The sequence below is a fragment of the Maniola jurtina genome, chromosome 26, assembly GCF_905333055.1.
Source record: "Maniola jurtina chromosome 26, ilManJurt1.1, whole genome shotgun sequence".
Classification (NCBI taxonomy): domain Eukaryota; kingdom Metazoa; phylum Arthropoda; class Insecta; order Lepidoptera; family Nymphalidae; genus Maniola; species Maniola jurtina.
Window position 1 is genome coordinate 685118 of NC_060054.1, and position 17407 is coordinate 702524.

Below are 17407 nucleotides of genomic sequence, written 5' to 3' on the forward strand. Positions count from 1 at the left end.
ATTTTTAATTTACACTTGTCAATTTATTAAAACTATGCTCCTGAGAAAAGCACATCATATAATCGAAGATTATGTAAATGATAAAAGAGCGTGGATTTGACCTGCAGCTCGCTCCAGAAATGCGCGGGACTTCAATTATTTTTAAACATGGCATAATATTGTATATCAAATCTTTGAAAAGAGCAACCGCCGAGTTTCTTGCTGGTTCTTCTCGGTAGGAAAAACATTCCGAACCAGTGGTAGATCCTTTTAGTGCACCACTAGCCGTGCGTCAGGCGACGACGACGGCGGCGGCTATGCAAGCGGCTTCGTCGAGGCCATGCAATGCTCTCAATCCAGCGAACGTAGGGCGCGACCCGGATGTAGGACCCTGGCTCATTGGTCACCCCGCAATTTTTGCCGAACCATATGACCGCTAATACGAGGTACATGCACTTGACTTTGGGGTGCCTGATTTGCAAGGGACCTCCGCTGTCCCCCTGGAAAAGAAAAGGAAAATTGGTCAAGCAGGCGAAGGGCGTGTCAAGTTGGCCTTCCCCTCCTCCCCTCCCCCCAATCAGAGAACTTGGTTTATCAAGTGTCCCGGGGGGTGTTCTTGTCACCGTAGCACACCTGCATCCTGGGATCATACCCCTTGGTCACCTCCGCAGCTTGGCACAGCACTCCTCATCAAAGATCTTGGTTTATCACCTCAAGAGGACCACCAGGGAAACTTTCCAGGGGAGAAGTTCCCCTGGCAAGTGTCCCGGGTGGTCCCCCTGTCGCCATAGCACATCTGCGTCATGTGGTCATACCCCCTGGGCAGCAGGTGGACCTCCCGCAGCTTGGCATGGCACTTCTCATCAGCGAACTTGGTTTATCACCAAACTGCTACTTAATTGTTTTTCACCTGGCAAGTGTCTCGGGTGGAACTCCTGTCGCCGTAGCACACCTGCGTGGTGGGGTCATACCCCCTGGACAGCAGGCGGACCCCCTGAAGCTTGGCGCCGCATTCCTCATCAGAGATCTTGGTTTATTACCCCAAGGGCTACTTGTTTCCCTACTTCTCACCTGGCAAGTGTCTCGGGTGGAACTCCTGTCGCCGTAGCACACCTGCGTGGTAGGGTCATACCCCCTGGACAGCAGGTGGACCTCCCGCAGCTTGGCATGGCACTTCTCATCAGCGAACTTGGTTTATCACCAAACTGCTACTTAATTGTTTTTCACCTGGCAAGTGTCCCGGGTGGTCCTCTTGTCGCCGTAGCACACCTGCGTGGTAGGGTCATACCCCCCGGGACAGCAGGCGGACCACTCCTTCTTTTTCTTTCTGGGCTAGTTTCCTCACTTAAACGGATCCTTATCAGAGACCTTGGTTTATCACCCCAAGAGCTACTTGTTTCCCTACTTCTCACCTGGCAAGTGTCTCGGGTGGAACTCCTGTCGCCGTAGCACACCTGCGTGGTAGGGTCATACCCCCTGGGCAGCAGGCGGACCCCCTGAAGCTTGGCGCCGCACTCCTCATCAGAGATCTTGGTTTACCACCCCAAAGGTTACTAGTTTCCCTACTTCTCACCTGGCAAGTGTCTCTGTTGGCCCTCCTGTCGCCGTAGCACACCTGCGTGGTAGGGTCATACCCCCTGGGCAGCAGGCGGACCCCCTGAAGCTTGGCGCCGCACTCCTCATCAGAGATCTTGGTTTATTACCCCAAAGGCTACTTATTTCCCTACTTCTCACCTGGCAAGTGTCCCGGGTGGTCCTCCTGTCGCCGTAGCACACCTGCGTGGTAGGGTCATACCCCCTGGGCAGCAGGCGGACCCCCTGAAGCTTGGCGCCGCACTCCTCATCAGAGATCTTGGTTTATTACCCCAAGGGTTACTAGTTTCCCTACTTCTCACCTGGCAAGTGTCTCTGTTGGCCCTCCTGTCGCCGTAGCACACCTGCGTCATGGGATCGTACCCAAAGGGTAGCAGGCGGACCGTCTGCAGCATGGCGTCACACTCCATATCCGTGAACTTGTATAACGATACCTGAAGAAAAAGCCTTGACACCTGAACATCGAGTGACAGAAGGGCTGGCTCATTTTTTGCGTAACGGATCAGCCTGGCTGTCCAGCGCGGAAATGTAGGCAGTATTCTTGGCACCATTCCACGCGTAATATATAATTTAAAAAAAAAGAGAAAGGTGAAGTGATGTTTCCTTTTTATTCAGATACAAGATACTTGACTGCAATCTCACCAGGTGGTAAGTGATGATGCAGTCTAAGATGGAAGCGGGCTATCATCCATATTTCGAAATAATATTAATGAAGGAGCTGACGAATAAAATGTCTATGAATGAAGGAATGAATTAATATACTTTTATTGTATGTACACCACAAAGTTAGTATTGGAAAATCATATACAAAGTATGTTGCACGAAGTATTTTACAGGACCAAAAAGACCGAATGAAAGCTATTGAAACTTGATTTTTATCGAAATTACGAATTTCGTACTCAATTTTAGGCCCTTTTGCTTGGAAATGGTACAGCACTCCTATCGTAAACCATTATAGAGATTCAGTAACGGTTCAAACCCCACCCGTTGCACAATTGTCGTACATACTCCAATCACAAGCTTTACGCTTAGTTGGAGGGGAAAGGGGAATATTAGTCATGATTTAGCATGGCTAATATTCTTTTGGAAAAAAAATCGCATAGCAGCGGCGGTTTACTCTTTGAGTCGAATTCAACTGTATGTTAAAGTGAATAAAGAACTTCGTCTGTGTTGGTGTTAGCTGGCGGGCGTGCTCTGCCTTTTTGGAGTGTTTTTTTTTGCTAAAACTGACTGGAAAGCGCTCTAAGGGGGTGCCGTGCGTGTATCGGCGAGCGCCGGCACAGACGGGGTCCATACTTGTATAGTTTAACTAACTTGTTACAAATAACTACAAACATGACATTGGCTAATCTTTGTAAAGCCAGACGGGAGAGAAAAAAAAAGTGAATAAAGTTTAGTTTAAGGTGTTTACCTTCTTAAGGTTGTCGGATTGGGACTGCATGTTGTGAGTGTCGGTTCTGCCCCAACCCGTGGCCACGACCACTTCGTCATTGACCACGGTACCAGTGTGTATGCAGATCGGCCGCGCAAACGCATCCAGGCGCATGCTGCAATACATCCATGTTTTATTATCATACTAGTTCGTTTGACCCAACACTATGCCATAGACAAAATATGAGTATGTGCTAAGTATATCATTTTTTTTTTACCGGAATCAAACCTGCTAATAATAAGGACCAAATGAAAATTATTGTCACACTAATATTATAAAGGAGAAAGTTTGTATGTGTGTGTGTGTGTGTGTGTGTGTGTGTATGTTTGTTACTCCTTCACGCAAAAACTACTGGACGGATCGGGCTGAAATTTAGAATGGAGATAGATTATACCCTGGATTAGCACATAGGCTACTTTTTATCCCGGAAAATCAAAGAGTTCCCACGGGAATTTTAAAAAACCTACATCCACGCGAACGAAGTCGCGGGTATCAGCTAGTATGCTATATATTATGGGTAAGAGTCTACTTTTTACTAAGCTATTATAGTGATCGGGATTGATTTGTTGTTACCCGTTGAGTTCCTCTTCTATTCTGAAACCATTCAAACTACACCAAACTTACACAGTACCAACCTAACAATATAACCTTTATAAATAAAAAAGAATTGTAAAAATCGGTTCTTGCAAAGACTGAGTTATGGAGTAAAATCGTTAAAAAATTAATCCCGTATCCCGAAGAATCCCTTATATTTTTCGGGATAAAAACTACACTATATTATGTTTACACGAAGTATCAGCTACCAAATTTCATTAGTAGTTTTCGCGTGATACAGGCAGACAGACAGACAGACACATATTCCTAAATAATGTTTTGGGGTCTATATCGATACTAATGTTTCCTCCGGTTAAAATTTTGAAAATATATTTACTGTACAGAAATCGTGCAGTTACAGTTTGTTTATGTATTAGATCTATCGCTGTCTATCGGCAGTGGGTTTTAGTGCTGTTTAACTTTTTCTAAAATGTAAAGCCACTGATCTCTCTCCGGTCGTGTCAGATTGCCATTCTATCACACTATGAGACTGAGGGAATATAGTGCCAAGGAGTAGTTGAAGAGTTACGAGAGGACTTACCGTCTGGCAGTCCTCAGTAAGGCGATGTCGTCGTTTTTATGTGGAGATCGGTAGCGCGGATGCGGATATGTTTTCAACACGCGATACTGATTCCAAAAAGCCATTTCCGACCTTCTCTGAATGCCAATTTTGACCTGCGTCACGTTTCCTCTGAAAAAAAAACCATTTTTTTGAGAATATTAGCCATGTTAATCATGACTAATTATTCCGCATTCCCCTCCAACTAAGCGTAAAGCTTGTGCTAGGAGTAGGTGCGATAATAGCTCAACGGGTGGGGTTTGAAACGCCGACCTTTAGGAATTCAGTCCGCTCCTCAACTGTTGAGGTATTTAGGCTTAATTTATTTTATTTTGTTTCAACAGTTTAATCGATTTTGATGAAATTTGGTAAAAAGTTAACTTATATCCCAGGAACGGACATAGGCTATCCGTTTAACCGATTCATATGAAAAGTACAGAGATAGCTTGCGTCCTGGAAATTGACATAGGGAACTTTTAATCCCGAAAAAGCAACGAGTTTCCACGTGATTTAGGAAAAACCTAAATCCACGCGGACGAAGTCGCGGGCATCATCTAATTGTTAAATAAGTAATTCATTAATTCATTCATTAATTCATTAATACTTCCAGCGGTCCTTGGTGCAATGGGCGGCTGTGAGGATGAACCACTCGCTGATCAGCATGCCATCGCAGAGCCACTTTATCCTCGTTTCCCCGTAACCGAGGAGGGCCTGAAGCAGAAAACAAATCATCAGCGCCTGCATCAACATGAATCAAGTCAAAAGTCAAAGTCAAAAGTCAAAATCATTTATTCAAAGTAGGCAGGTACAATTGTACTCCTTTTGATGGTCGAAATTGTTAAACTTGTACGATATAGTGGTGATAATTAATTACGTTACTTAAAACTAAAGCTACGAGGGTTCCAAACGCGCCCAAGTCTGAGAAGAGCCCACAACAAACTCAGCCGGGTATTCTTTTTTTTTACATCTAGGTCAAGGTCATCAAGGTCTCTACATCTCCTGAGGATGCTCCGGCGTCGGAGCGAAACATGCATCAAGATCTGCGAAGCGATTTGCTTCCTCGTTTCTAATCCAAACCGCTAGGATATGGAACGCCCTTCGGCATCAGTTTCCCTTCCGCAAAGAGCAACCGCCGAGTTTCTTGCTGGTTCGTTTCGATAGGAAAGGCATTCCGAACCAGTGGTAGATGCTTTTGACGATTCAAAAGTACTTGTAAAAGTCTAATCGAATAAAAATATTTTGAACTAGAGGACGCCCGCGACTTCGTCCGCGTAGATTTAGGTTTTTAAAGATCCCTTGGGAACTGTTTGATTTTTCGGGATAAAAAGTAGCCCTTGTCCGTCCCCGGGATATAAGCTGTTGTACCAAATTTCGCCAGAATCGGTTACACTGTTGGGCCGTGAAAAGGTAGCAGACAGATAGACAGACAGACAGACACACTTCCGCATTTATAATATTAGTATGGATTTTGGATTTGGTTTTGAATTGATACACACCATGTGAGGGAACTCTCCTTCATACGCGTCCTCTCCGTCAGTGATCAAAGTCTCCGCCCTCCAGTTGCAAAGGTGATGGCGTTTCATCTTTCCCGTCTTGCTCTTTTTACAAGGGTAGACGTACTTTTCCTGATACTCTATGCATTCTGAAAATAGTTATTATGGTATTAGAAGCAGGCGTTATTTTGCGGAAGTCCATGACATACAAGGAAACAAAAGCTTAATTTGCTATAATCCGCCAAACCAAAGAAATCTGTATGGTGCAACATGCAGCATGCGACATGCACCGCCCGCCCTCCCACTGATAAACACGCAGGAAAAGCCAGCCACCAAGCAAGCCACACGCACCACCACCACGCAGCACCACACAAATCCCAACACCACTCAACGCACGTTTCAAGGCAATGCCTACAAGGTCTACATCTCCTGAGGATGCTCCATTTATTAAGCAAATTAATTAGTAAGCAATTTAAGCCATTAGTTAGCAATTAGGAAGCAAATTAAGCTTTTGGTTCCTTGTAATAGTTATTATCATATTTTATCATCATCACCCTCTATATCCAGCGCTGGGCCACTACTAAGCATGAGTCTCCTGTCAGGATGAGTAGGATTTATAAGCTATATAGTCACCAGTACCTGAATAGTACAGGCTTTTTATCCAGAAATATCAAAGAGTTCCCGCGAGATTTAAAAAAAACCGCCCCCGAGGGTTCCGTATTCCAGTACCTAATTTTTTCGACATTTTGTATGATTAATCAAAAACTATCATGCATAAAAATAAATAAAAATCAGTTTTAGAATATACAGGCAAAACCCTTTCATATGATACCCCACTTGGTATAGTTATCTTACTTTGAAAATTGACATAATTTTTTTTAAAATGATGTCACCTCAAATTCACGGTTTCCGGATTTATTCCTGTACTTGTGCTATAAGACCTACCCACCTGCCAAATTTCATGATTCTAGGTCAACAGGAAGTACCCTATAGGTTATCTTGACAGACACGACGGACGGACGGACAGACAGACAGACAACAAAGTGATCCTATAAGGGTTCCGTTTTTCCTTTTGAGGTACGGAACCCTAAAAAACAGTACCTACCTATATTGTAGCAAATTTTGAAAAATAACTATTGAATTTTGACTCACTGTCATAGGCTCTCTGACCAGTCTTCCTCGCGGTGTCTTTGGCAGGTATGGGCTCGCACTGGCCGTAGGACCAGATGAGCGGGTCAGACGTGGTAGTTGGTGAAGGTGGCCTATAAAAGGATGAAAGTAATTATGTACCTTGATTATCTGATACCTGAAAATTGGCTGTCTAAGCAAGCTAGCAGGTAGGCATGCGTTCTTAGTACATACTAACACTACTCATTATCCTCCACATTTCCTTTGTCAGAAAATACGTGACCTCTGGTGGCCCTGGGATAAAAGTAACAAGAAAACTAGAAAAGATCTGATAACTTTTAAACGGCTGAAACAATTTTTTTGGATTATAGCTAAGATCAAACCACCACAGATACACAGATACACAGACACTCAGATACACAGATACACACGTCAAACTTATAACACCCCTCTTTTTGAGTCGGGGGTTAAAAAGTAACCCTCTTAGTCGGAACCCTCGAAGCTTTAATAGGTTTAAGTTCGTAATAAATTATTATCACCACTATATCGTACAAATATAATAATTCTGACCATCAAAAGGTACCTACAATAGTACTTACTATGAATAAATGATTTTGACTTTTGACTTTTGAGTAAAATGTTCTTTATTGTTCACAAAAACATAGAAATATAATTATAAGCAAGATGAAGTTAAACAGCACTGGCTCTCCGTTCTCTCTGAATCAACACGTCTGAACTCTATATCGAGACGCACGGAGTGCATCAGGGCAGTTCCGGCCTAAGCATGCAGTTATGTATTATCTCTTACTTATTTCGAAGCATCTTCCTCATTGCGGTAATTCTATCCGCTGGGCTGAGAGGCGCCGAGGAACCGACGCAGCAAACTACTGGCTCTTCGATGTTTCTGAACCTATACATCTGAAAACATAGGTAGAGTTCGAGACAGGTCGACATGGCAATCGGAGTATGAGGCGGAAGGACGCCCCGCACACCCGCACGTCATCCGCACTATCCCGCACCGGGTTAGCGCGGGGGCTTTACGGGTGTGCGGGGCGTCCGCACTCCGATTTGGGTTATTCAAGAGTTTTTTTTTTTTTTTTTTAAATTTATGAGTGGTTTTATCCATACTTCTATACTAATATTATAAATGCGAAAGTGTGTCTGTCTGTCTGTCTGCTACCTTTTCACGGCCCAACAGTTTAACCGATTCTGACGAAAGGTACAGGGTTAGCTTATATCCCGGGGACGGACATAAGCCACTTTTTATCCCGGAAAATCAAAGAGTTCCCACGGGATTCCTAACAACCCATCCGCTTAACCGATTTGTATGTTTGGTACCGAGGTAGCTTGCGTCCCTGTAATTGACATAGGCATTTTATTCCGGAAAATCAAACAGTTCCCACGGGATCTTTAAAAACCTAAATCCACGCGGACAAGGCGCGGGCATCTAGTAATAAAATAAAATGAAACAATTTTTTATTCAAATAAACTTTTACAAGTAGGTAACTCCTTTTGAATCGTCAAATGCATCTACCACTGGTTCTGAATGCCTCCCCTACCGAGAAGAACCAGCGAGAGACTGGGCTAAAAATAAATAAATCGATAAGTGGGAATGCTTGATTATGTAGGCGGGCACTCACTTCTGGTTCTATTTTTCTTCTGATCAGTTCGAGTGCAGACGGACATGATCTAATGCCTCGCCAGGTGCCTGGGACGCCATCGTTGGTGAAACATCGGATGCCTGTAAAATGCAGATCATGTACTAACTACTTCACCGATAAATTAAATAAACAATGAATACATGAGCCTTTTATTTTCTCTCTTCATTTCACATTTGGGTTTTACATTATAATCTAGTATCGACTATTCTCACAAATTAGTCGATACTAGAGCTAATTTCTTAAACTGGACCTTTTCAAGTAAAGATTTTTATGTAAACCTGTGAGGATGATACTGCCATTGTCGCAATTAAAATACCATAAGCCTACGTTGTCGTATTAGTTTACAAATTGCGAAAAACCAAATTAAATTTGAATTTCGCGGGCAGGCCCGCCGCTAAGGTGTGAAATGCCCTTGCCAAAGTTTTTATTTTATTTTATTCAGATACAAGTTAGCCCTTGACTGCAATCTCACCTGGTGGTAAGTGATGAGGCAGTCTAAGATGGAAGCAGGCGAAACTGGAACGGGTACAGTTTTTATTAAACCCATACCCTTTGGTTTCTACACGGTATCGTACTAGAACGCTTAATCGCTTGGCGGCACGGCTTTGCCGGTAGGTTGATAACTAGCCACAGCCAAAGCCCCCCACCAGTCCAGACCAGAAATTATAAAATTCTAAATCCCTGCCGGAAATCGAACCCGGGACCTCCCACTTACGGCCAACAACGTGATGTTCAACGGCGTTTCCCATTAAACGTAGATGTAGCCATGATAAAGGTACGGCATTCACAATGCCGTCTGGCGTTAGACGATTTAACCCCAATTCAATTGGCATTAGACGTTAACCGTTCAAGTGAGGCCACTCAGTTTAACGCGTGGATTACCGCGATAATCATGGCGTTGTTGGGCATTGACGTTAACCTTAAGAGGGGTCTCTCCGTCACTCGCTCCATACAAACGTAGTTCGTCTCTCATTTGAATACTAACCAATCATACTCAATTGAATTTTGTAGAAACGTTCCGGGAACTAATATCTATGCCTGTGGTTTTCTAGATTTCCGCTAAAATATTCGGTTTCAAAGTTACGCGGTCTTAAAAATTTACATACAAATCTTTGAGCCCCTGTAATTTTAAAACTACATATTTTTAGAAAAATCTAAAACACCACAGGCACAGATATTAGTTTCTAGAATATGTCTGCAAAATTTCATGGACTTTGGTTGCTTAATATTCAAATGAAATTGGAACTATGATTGTATGAAACGAGTGACGGAGAGAGCCCTGTTAAAGTGTGGCCACTCAGTTTAACGCGTGGATTACCGCGTTTATGTAATAATTGTGACGTTGTTGGGCATTGACGTTAGCATGAGACGAAACCCGTGCTCGCTCGAGCAACGAGCCGGCGATGGGTAGATGATTGTAATTACTCATACCTACCTTTACTAGTAATCGGTGACAAGCAACTGTGAAAGCAGAACGATAATACTACTACAGTTACTTGTATATACCCAAAGGGTAGCGCCTTCATTCTGTATGTTTGTATATCCGCTATTTAAATCTGCAACAAAAATAAAAATCGGTCAAGTGCGAGTTGGACTCGCACACGAAGGGTTCCGTACTGTTAGTTATTCTAACTAACACTGAAGACCTGATAGGCAGATCTTCTATTTTCAGGAACGCAGGAAGGAACACTAAAACTATCTTGTCCTTCAGCGGAGCGTGTATGTACATTGTGTAACATTTATTATTTACTAGGATGCCCGCAGCTTCGCCCGCGTGGATTGGTCAGATCCCCTGCAGCATCAGGATTGAGGAGTTGGAATCCAAATTTTTTATGAAACAATGTCGCAAAGTTCCTCTATCGATTAAAAAAAAAATTACGCAAATCGGTTCAGAAATCTCAGAGATTTCGGTGTACATAGGTAGAAAAACACAACTCCCTTTTTGAAAGTCGGTTAAAAAAGTAGCCTATGTTACACCCTGGTCAATCCTCTACTTGTCTGTGAAAATCCCGTCAAAATCGGTTCAGCCGTTCCAAAGATTAGCCTTTTCAAACAGACAGACAGACAGACAGACAAAATTTTTAAAAACGCGTGATTCAGTTAAGGTATCGTTCAAATAACCCTATGAGCTTAATATGAGGTAGTTATTTCGAAATTACAGACAGATTACAGACAGACACTCCAATTTTATTTATTAGTAAGTATAGACGATATACATATCAGTGTGTGTAATAGTGTGTAAGTATGTAGTAAATGTAAAATATGTATATTGCTAGTGTTCCTTTTTAAATAAATAAAAATAAAAGACACTGTCTCCCGTAAAAAAATCTAAAACCCGTATTTTTGATGCTGATACCCCGTAAATCGAGGAGTGGCAGGTCGCAACCCTAGCACGTTGACTCTACATTCTGATTATAGATAGACTCGATAGAATGATTTCTAAGTAAATGAAACATGTTCTTTAAAAAAAGTTGAGATGTGTATTTAACCGGTTGAGGTTATCAATTTTTATCTAAGTATCAGTATTTTAACTTCGAAGAAATCCGCATTAAAAAAAAAAATTATGCGTAGATTTGAAGTCGTGAATGTATTAAGGTCAAGGACAATGTATAATCATATCACTTTTTTTTAAATTCAGATGCAAGTAGCCCTATACTGCAATCTCACCTGATGGTAAGTGATGACGCAGTCTAAGATGGAAGCGGGCTAACCTGGAAGGGGTATGACAGTTTTCATTTTTTTTTTTTTTAATTCTGATACAAGTAGCCCTTGACTGCAATCTCACCTGGTGGTAAGTGATGACGCATTCTAAGATGAAAGCGGGCTAACCTGGAAGGGGTATGGCAGTTTTCATTAAACCCATACTCCTTTAGTTTCTACACGGCATCGGCACGGAAATTACATAAAACTCCTGCCGGGAATCGAACCCGGGACCTCCCACTAATAAGAGCACAGCGCTTACCACTGCGCCAGTAGGTCATCATGTCACATGCATGGATTTAGCAAGTAATAATTCTTCACACTAATATTATAAAGGCGAAAGTTTGTGTGTGTGTGTGTGTGTGTGTGTTTGTTACTCCTTCACGCAAAAACTACTGGACGGATTTGGCTGAAATTCGGAATGGAGATAGATAATATCCTCGATTAGCACATAGGCTACTTTTGATCCCGGAAAACCTAAGAATTCCTACGGGATTTCGAAAAATCTAAATCCACGCGGACGAAGTCGCGAGCGTCAGCTAGTATTCCATGTATTACTTAGAATTCTTTGGTCGCGTGCGAAAAGGTCAGGCAATCAAACACTAAAAACCGGCCAAGTGCGAGTCCGACTCGCGCACCGAAGGTTTCGTACTCGGATATTGTTCCCGATTTGCACAATATATATCAAAAACTATTATGCATAAAAATAAATAAAAATCTGTTTTAGAATGTACAAGTAAAGCCCTTTCAAATGATACCCCACTTGGTAAAGTTATCTTACCTACTTTGAAATTGTTTTTTTTTTAAATGATGTAACCACAAATTCACGGTTTTAAAATTTATTCCTTTACTTGTGCTATAAGACCAACAGATCTGACAAATTTCATGATTCTAGGTCAACGGGAGGTACCCTATAAGTTTTCTTGACAGACACGACGCGACGGACGGACAGACAGACAGACAACAAAGTGATCCTAAAAGGGTTCCGTTATTCCTTTTGGGGTACGGAACCCTAATAAAAAAAAATATTGTTTCTACACGTAATGTATGTAGGAAATCGAGCGAGCATAATAAAAGAAACTAGAAATCTACGAGACTGTGAATTCGCCCGAATACATGTACATTACACGTGTAGAAACAATTTTTTTTTTACTTTTTAGTGTTTGTGGTTATTAAAGCTGGTTTTTTTTTAAATTTTTATTTCACAATTTTTAGTGGCCCCACTGTTCTAAAATATGCTATGCCTAGTTATAAAACCTACTGTATACTAAGCTATTACACTGATCGCGAGCAAATTGTTCTTATCCATTGAGGATTCTGTTCCCCATCTCCGAAGATATTCATCAGATCTTCATTAAATTTAAATGGGATCAACTGCGAAGTATACCTACCCTTTCAAACAAAATAAACATTTCTAAACCGGTCCAGGCGTCTTTGAGTAACCGGGGAACATACATAAAAAACCGGCCAAGTGCGAGTCAGACTCGCGCACTGAGGGTTCCGTACTCGGGTATTTTTTCCAACATTTTGCACGATAAATCAAAAACTATTATACAAAAAATAAATAAAAATCTCTTTAGGATGTACAGGTAAAGCCCTTTCATATGATACCCCAATTGGTATAGTTTTCTTATTTTGAAAATTGAAACACATTTTAATTTTTTTTTTATTAATTATGTAACCACAAATTCGCAGTTTACAGATTAATTCCTGTACTTGTGCTATAAGATCTACCTACCTACCAAATTTCATGACTCTAGGTCAACGGGAAGTACCCTATAGGTTTCTTGACAGACAGACAGACAACAAAGTGATCCCATAAGGGTTCGTTTTTCGTTTTGAGGTACGGAATTTTTTTTTCCGACGAATTGAGAACCTCCTCCTTTTTTAAGTCGGTTAAAAATAGATCACATTGGGTGTGGCTAGCTATGAGCTGCGCAAACGCCATAATGTAACTTCAGATTGGACCACTTGCTTTGCACTTTGATAATAACAAAAAGCCATAAAAACCACAATATAAGCCCCATTTTTTGGTACTCGTAAATGCAAAAAAAAATCAATAAATAGAATCTAATTATTGATATTTTATCTAGATGATGCTAGCGAATTGGTCCGCGTAGGTTTAATTTAGGTTAAAATGCCGTGGGAACTGGGAACCATCAAAAAACTTCATCTTTTAACTAAAACTAACGTTCTACAATTCATATTAATTTATTTTAGTGTTTATATCTACTCGTGTGGTTTAAACTATCGTAAGTTATATCCATTTTAAGTATAGGATATACCAGCTGTGCTCTCGTATTTAGTGGATGTATATAGCTGATACATCCCATATTTATCTAATCGAAGTTAAAATTTATTTATTTATTTATTTATTTATTTATGTACCGCCCACAGAGTTACACATTTAGATTAAATACATGTTGTTCCTTAAATTCTAGGGCTCTTATGCAACTCCACTTACGGGCAGTCACAGCATGCATTAACATAAACATAAGTCGTATAGTAAAATATAAAATATAATATAATAGCTAACCTAAGGAATATGAAAAAAATGAACAAGAAATACGTTTTGATTCACTGAAGTTCAAATAAACAAGAAATAGGTAGCACTTACAGAATTTCTCAAAGGTTTTCATTTGAAAGGTTTTCATGAAACATGGAACCGTAAAGAAAATGACGTCACTACGAGCACGTTTTCATGAAAAAAAAAATAGAATTTTGAGACTATCTTGTAAGTTATGCAAAAATGTGTTCAATATCTTGAATAATATGTGTTAATTATCTTGAAAAAATGTTCCCTAGTCTTATTATTCCCTGAAAATTGTAAAATGACACAAAAGGCAATTTTCATGCTGTATACTTACCGGCGGAATTATTTTAACACAACATTAACTGCACTAAATCATAATAAAATCTTAATACTGAAGTTGATTTAAATGTAGTATTATTTAGTTAATTTAGCAAATTTGATTTATTACAGTAACATTTAAGAGTATTTTTGACACGAGCCACCTTTGCAAACTTTTCGCACAATGGCGTTCGCGCCGGTTTCTACGAATCCCAAAATCACGCGAAATAACCATTCATATAGATAATAAACTACGTTCATTGTTATACAGATTATATAAATACATTTTAGAAAAAATAATTAACATGTTTCAACAAGAAAGAATGATTTAATAAGTAATTTACTAACACATAAAAATATTGATGCAAATTCGATCGTTTAATAAATCCTTCTATGTATTATTTATTTTATGTATTTTAGCGCCATCTGTCATTTAATTGAGTAAACATTAAGTATATATACACATTATACATTTTTATGTACAGAACTTACTACATATTATACATACCATTATACATATTATCACGCTCTATAATGTAGAGAAAGGATTGTCAGAAATTCCATGCGAGCAAAACCGGAGCGGGTTGGCTAGTTGGACATATATTATACTAGAGGATACCCGCGACTTCGTCCGCGTGGATTTAGGTTTTTAAAGATCCCGTGGGAACTGTTTGATTTTCCGAGATAAAATGCCTATGCCAATTACAGAGACGCAAGCCACCTCGGTACCACATACCAATCGGTTAAGCGGATGGGTTTTTAGGAATCCCGTGGGAACTCTTTGATTTTCCGAGATAAAAAGTAGCCTATGTCCGTCCCCGAGATATACTCGTAAGCTAACCCTGTACCCGACAGAATCGGTTAAACTGTTGGGCCGTGAAAAGGTTGCTACCTTTTCACGGCCCCCACTTAGTATAGTTATCTTACTTTGAAAATTGAAACACATTTTAATTTTTTTTAAATGATGTAAGCACAAATTCACGGTTTATTCCTTTACTTGTGCTATAAGACCTACCTACCTACCAAATTGCTTGATTCTAGGCCAACGGGAAGTACCGGATAGGTTTTCTTGACAGACCCGACGGACGGGTCGACAGACAGACACACAGACAGACAGCAAAATGATCCTATAAGGGTTCTGTTTTTCCTTTTGAGGTACGGACCCCTAAAAATAGTTCCGTCATTCGCAATCAACGCACTTCACTGCCAGAACAAAATATTATAGCTATGCGAAAATTTACAATTTGGGACCAGAAAAGCTGCTTTGTGCTTTGGACCTTACCAGCGCATCTAGGAGGCGCCCTACATCGACGCGCGTTCCTTAATCCAGATTGACTCCATTTAAAAAAACCCGTCCACTAGCTTCTATTCTTAAAGCTTAAAGCGCCGGCCACACAGGCCGCGTAAGCGTACACGTAGCGCGTAGCATTGCGTTGCAATGTATGGAACTGTATGAGACATGGCACACCGCTTGCGTGGCGTGAACGTTCGCGTAGACGTAATAAAGTGTCACGTGTACGTGCGCGCGTGTCAATCGGCTTTAAAAGTGTACATACAATACAAAATCATTCTGTATATCTACCACTTTATCAACGAAACATCTGATTATTGTATACTAGCTAATGCCCGCGACTTCGTTCGCGTGGATGTAGGTTTTTTAAAATTCCCGTGGGAACTCTTTGATTTTCCGGGATAAAAAGTAGCCTATGTGTTAATCCAGGGTATAATCTATCTCCATTCTAAATTTCAGCCCAATCCGTCCAGTTGTTTTTGCGTGAAGGAGTAACAACATACACAACACACACACACACACACATACAAACTTTCTCCTTTATAATATTAGTGTGATAGTGTAATAAATAAAGTAGATTGTTTTTATTTCATTAAACGAAAATAAACGTTATCTTATCGAAATTATTTCATATTGCTTAAGCAGTCTTTTTTTTAAAATAAAAATAGCAAGCAAACGAGCAAGCGGGTCACCTGATGTTAAGTGATTACTGCCGCCTATGAACATTTGCAGCACCAGAGGAACCGGTGGCCTTCCAAATTCAAATTCAAAATATTTTTATTCAATTAGACTTTTACAAGTACTTTTGAATCGTCAAGAGCATCTACCACTGGTTCGGAATGCCTTCCCTACCGAGAAGTACCAGCAAGAAACTCGGCGGTTGCTCTTTTCAAAGATTTGATATACAATATTATGCAATGTATAAAAGCAGTTTCAGGAATTTGTTGGTCCGCCCCTGAAAAGTCTTCAACTAAATATACAAAAAGCCCGACCCGTTCAGTAGTTTAAGCTTTGCTTATATCAGTCAGTACCTATTCGTTTTATATATATTTAAATTAGAATGGAGACAGAATGAACTGGAAAGGTTATAAGGTATTTGCAGGTTACTAGGTGGACTGACGACATCAATCGAATCGCAGGAAGCCGCTGGATTGCGGCGGCGCAAGACGGTACTCACTCTGGTATAGGTACCGAAAGCTATACTAGCTATCTCGCCCCGACTTCCCATGGTTATCATCATCATCATCATGATCAATCCATCCCGGCTCACTACTGAGAACAAGTCTCCTCAGAATGAGAAGACGTGTTTAGAATAGAATATAATAGAATATCAAATCAACTTTTACAAGTGCTTTTGAATCGTCAAATAATTTACCACTGGTTCGAAATGCCGTTCCTACCGAGAAGAACCAGCAAGAAACTCGGCGGTTGCTCTTTTCAATTTAGGCCAAAGACCTAGAGTCTGCCTGCTGTATGGCGGCGATGCAAGACCAAGACCGTGGCATGTGGACTCTTAAAGGTCTCTTTAAGAGACCTTTGTCCAGTTGTGGGCCTCTATCAGTTGAATGATGATGATGATGATGAATAGGCCGAATACAGAACTACCTTTTTTGACGTCAGTTAAAAAGCGAATATAAAACAGGAATTTAAAACAATAGTGAATAGGCACCTTCTAGGTAAACGCTTTCCATCAGGTGTGATTGTAGATGGATTGTAGTCAAGCGCTTGCCTTAGATACTGTAAAAACCGGCCAAGTGCGGGTCAAACTCGCGTACTGAGGGTTCCGTACTCGGGTATTTTTTCCAACATTTTGCACGATAAATCAAAAACTGTTATACGTAAAAATAAATAAGAATCTGTTTTAGGATGTACAGGTAAAGCCCTTTCATATGATACCCCACTTGGTATAGTTATCTTATTTTGAAAATTGAAACACATTTTAATTTTTTTTTTGATGTAACCACAAATTCGTGGTTTTCAGAATTATTCCTGTACTTGTGTTATAAGACCTACGTACCTACCAAATTTCATGATTCTAGGTCAACGAGAAGTTCCTTACAGGTTTCTTGACAGACACGACGGACGGACAGACGGACAGACAGACAACAAAGTGATCCTATAAGGGT

The 17407-nt window shown here is 40.7% G+C and overlaps 1 protein-coding gene across 1 annotated transcript; it reads right to left on the reverse strand.

The window, feature by feature from the left end:
- Positions 1-152: 152 nt before the first annotated feature.
- LOC123878832 (serine protease snake-like) lies at positions 153-14161 on the reverse strand. The gene is made up of 11 exons (XM_045926179.1): positions 14007-14161; positions 9875-9995; positions 8419-8519; positions 7587-7696; positions 6803-6912; positions 5654-5799; positions 4762-4868; positions 4140-4289; positions 2984-3119; positions 1875-2006; positions 153-479 (listed from the first exon to the last, which is right to left on the reverse strand). Exons 2-11 carry the CDS (start codon positions 9963-9965, stop codon positions 261-263), a joined length of 1302 nt encoding a protein of 433 aa, XP_045782135.1. The 5' UTR covers positions 9966-9995; positions 14007-14161; the 3' UTR covers positions 153-260.
- Between the last annotated feature and the right edge of the window lie 3246 nt (positions 14162-17407).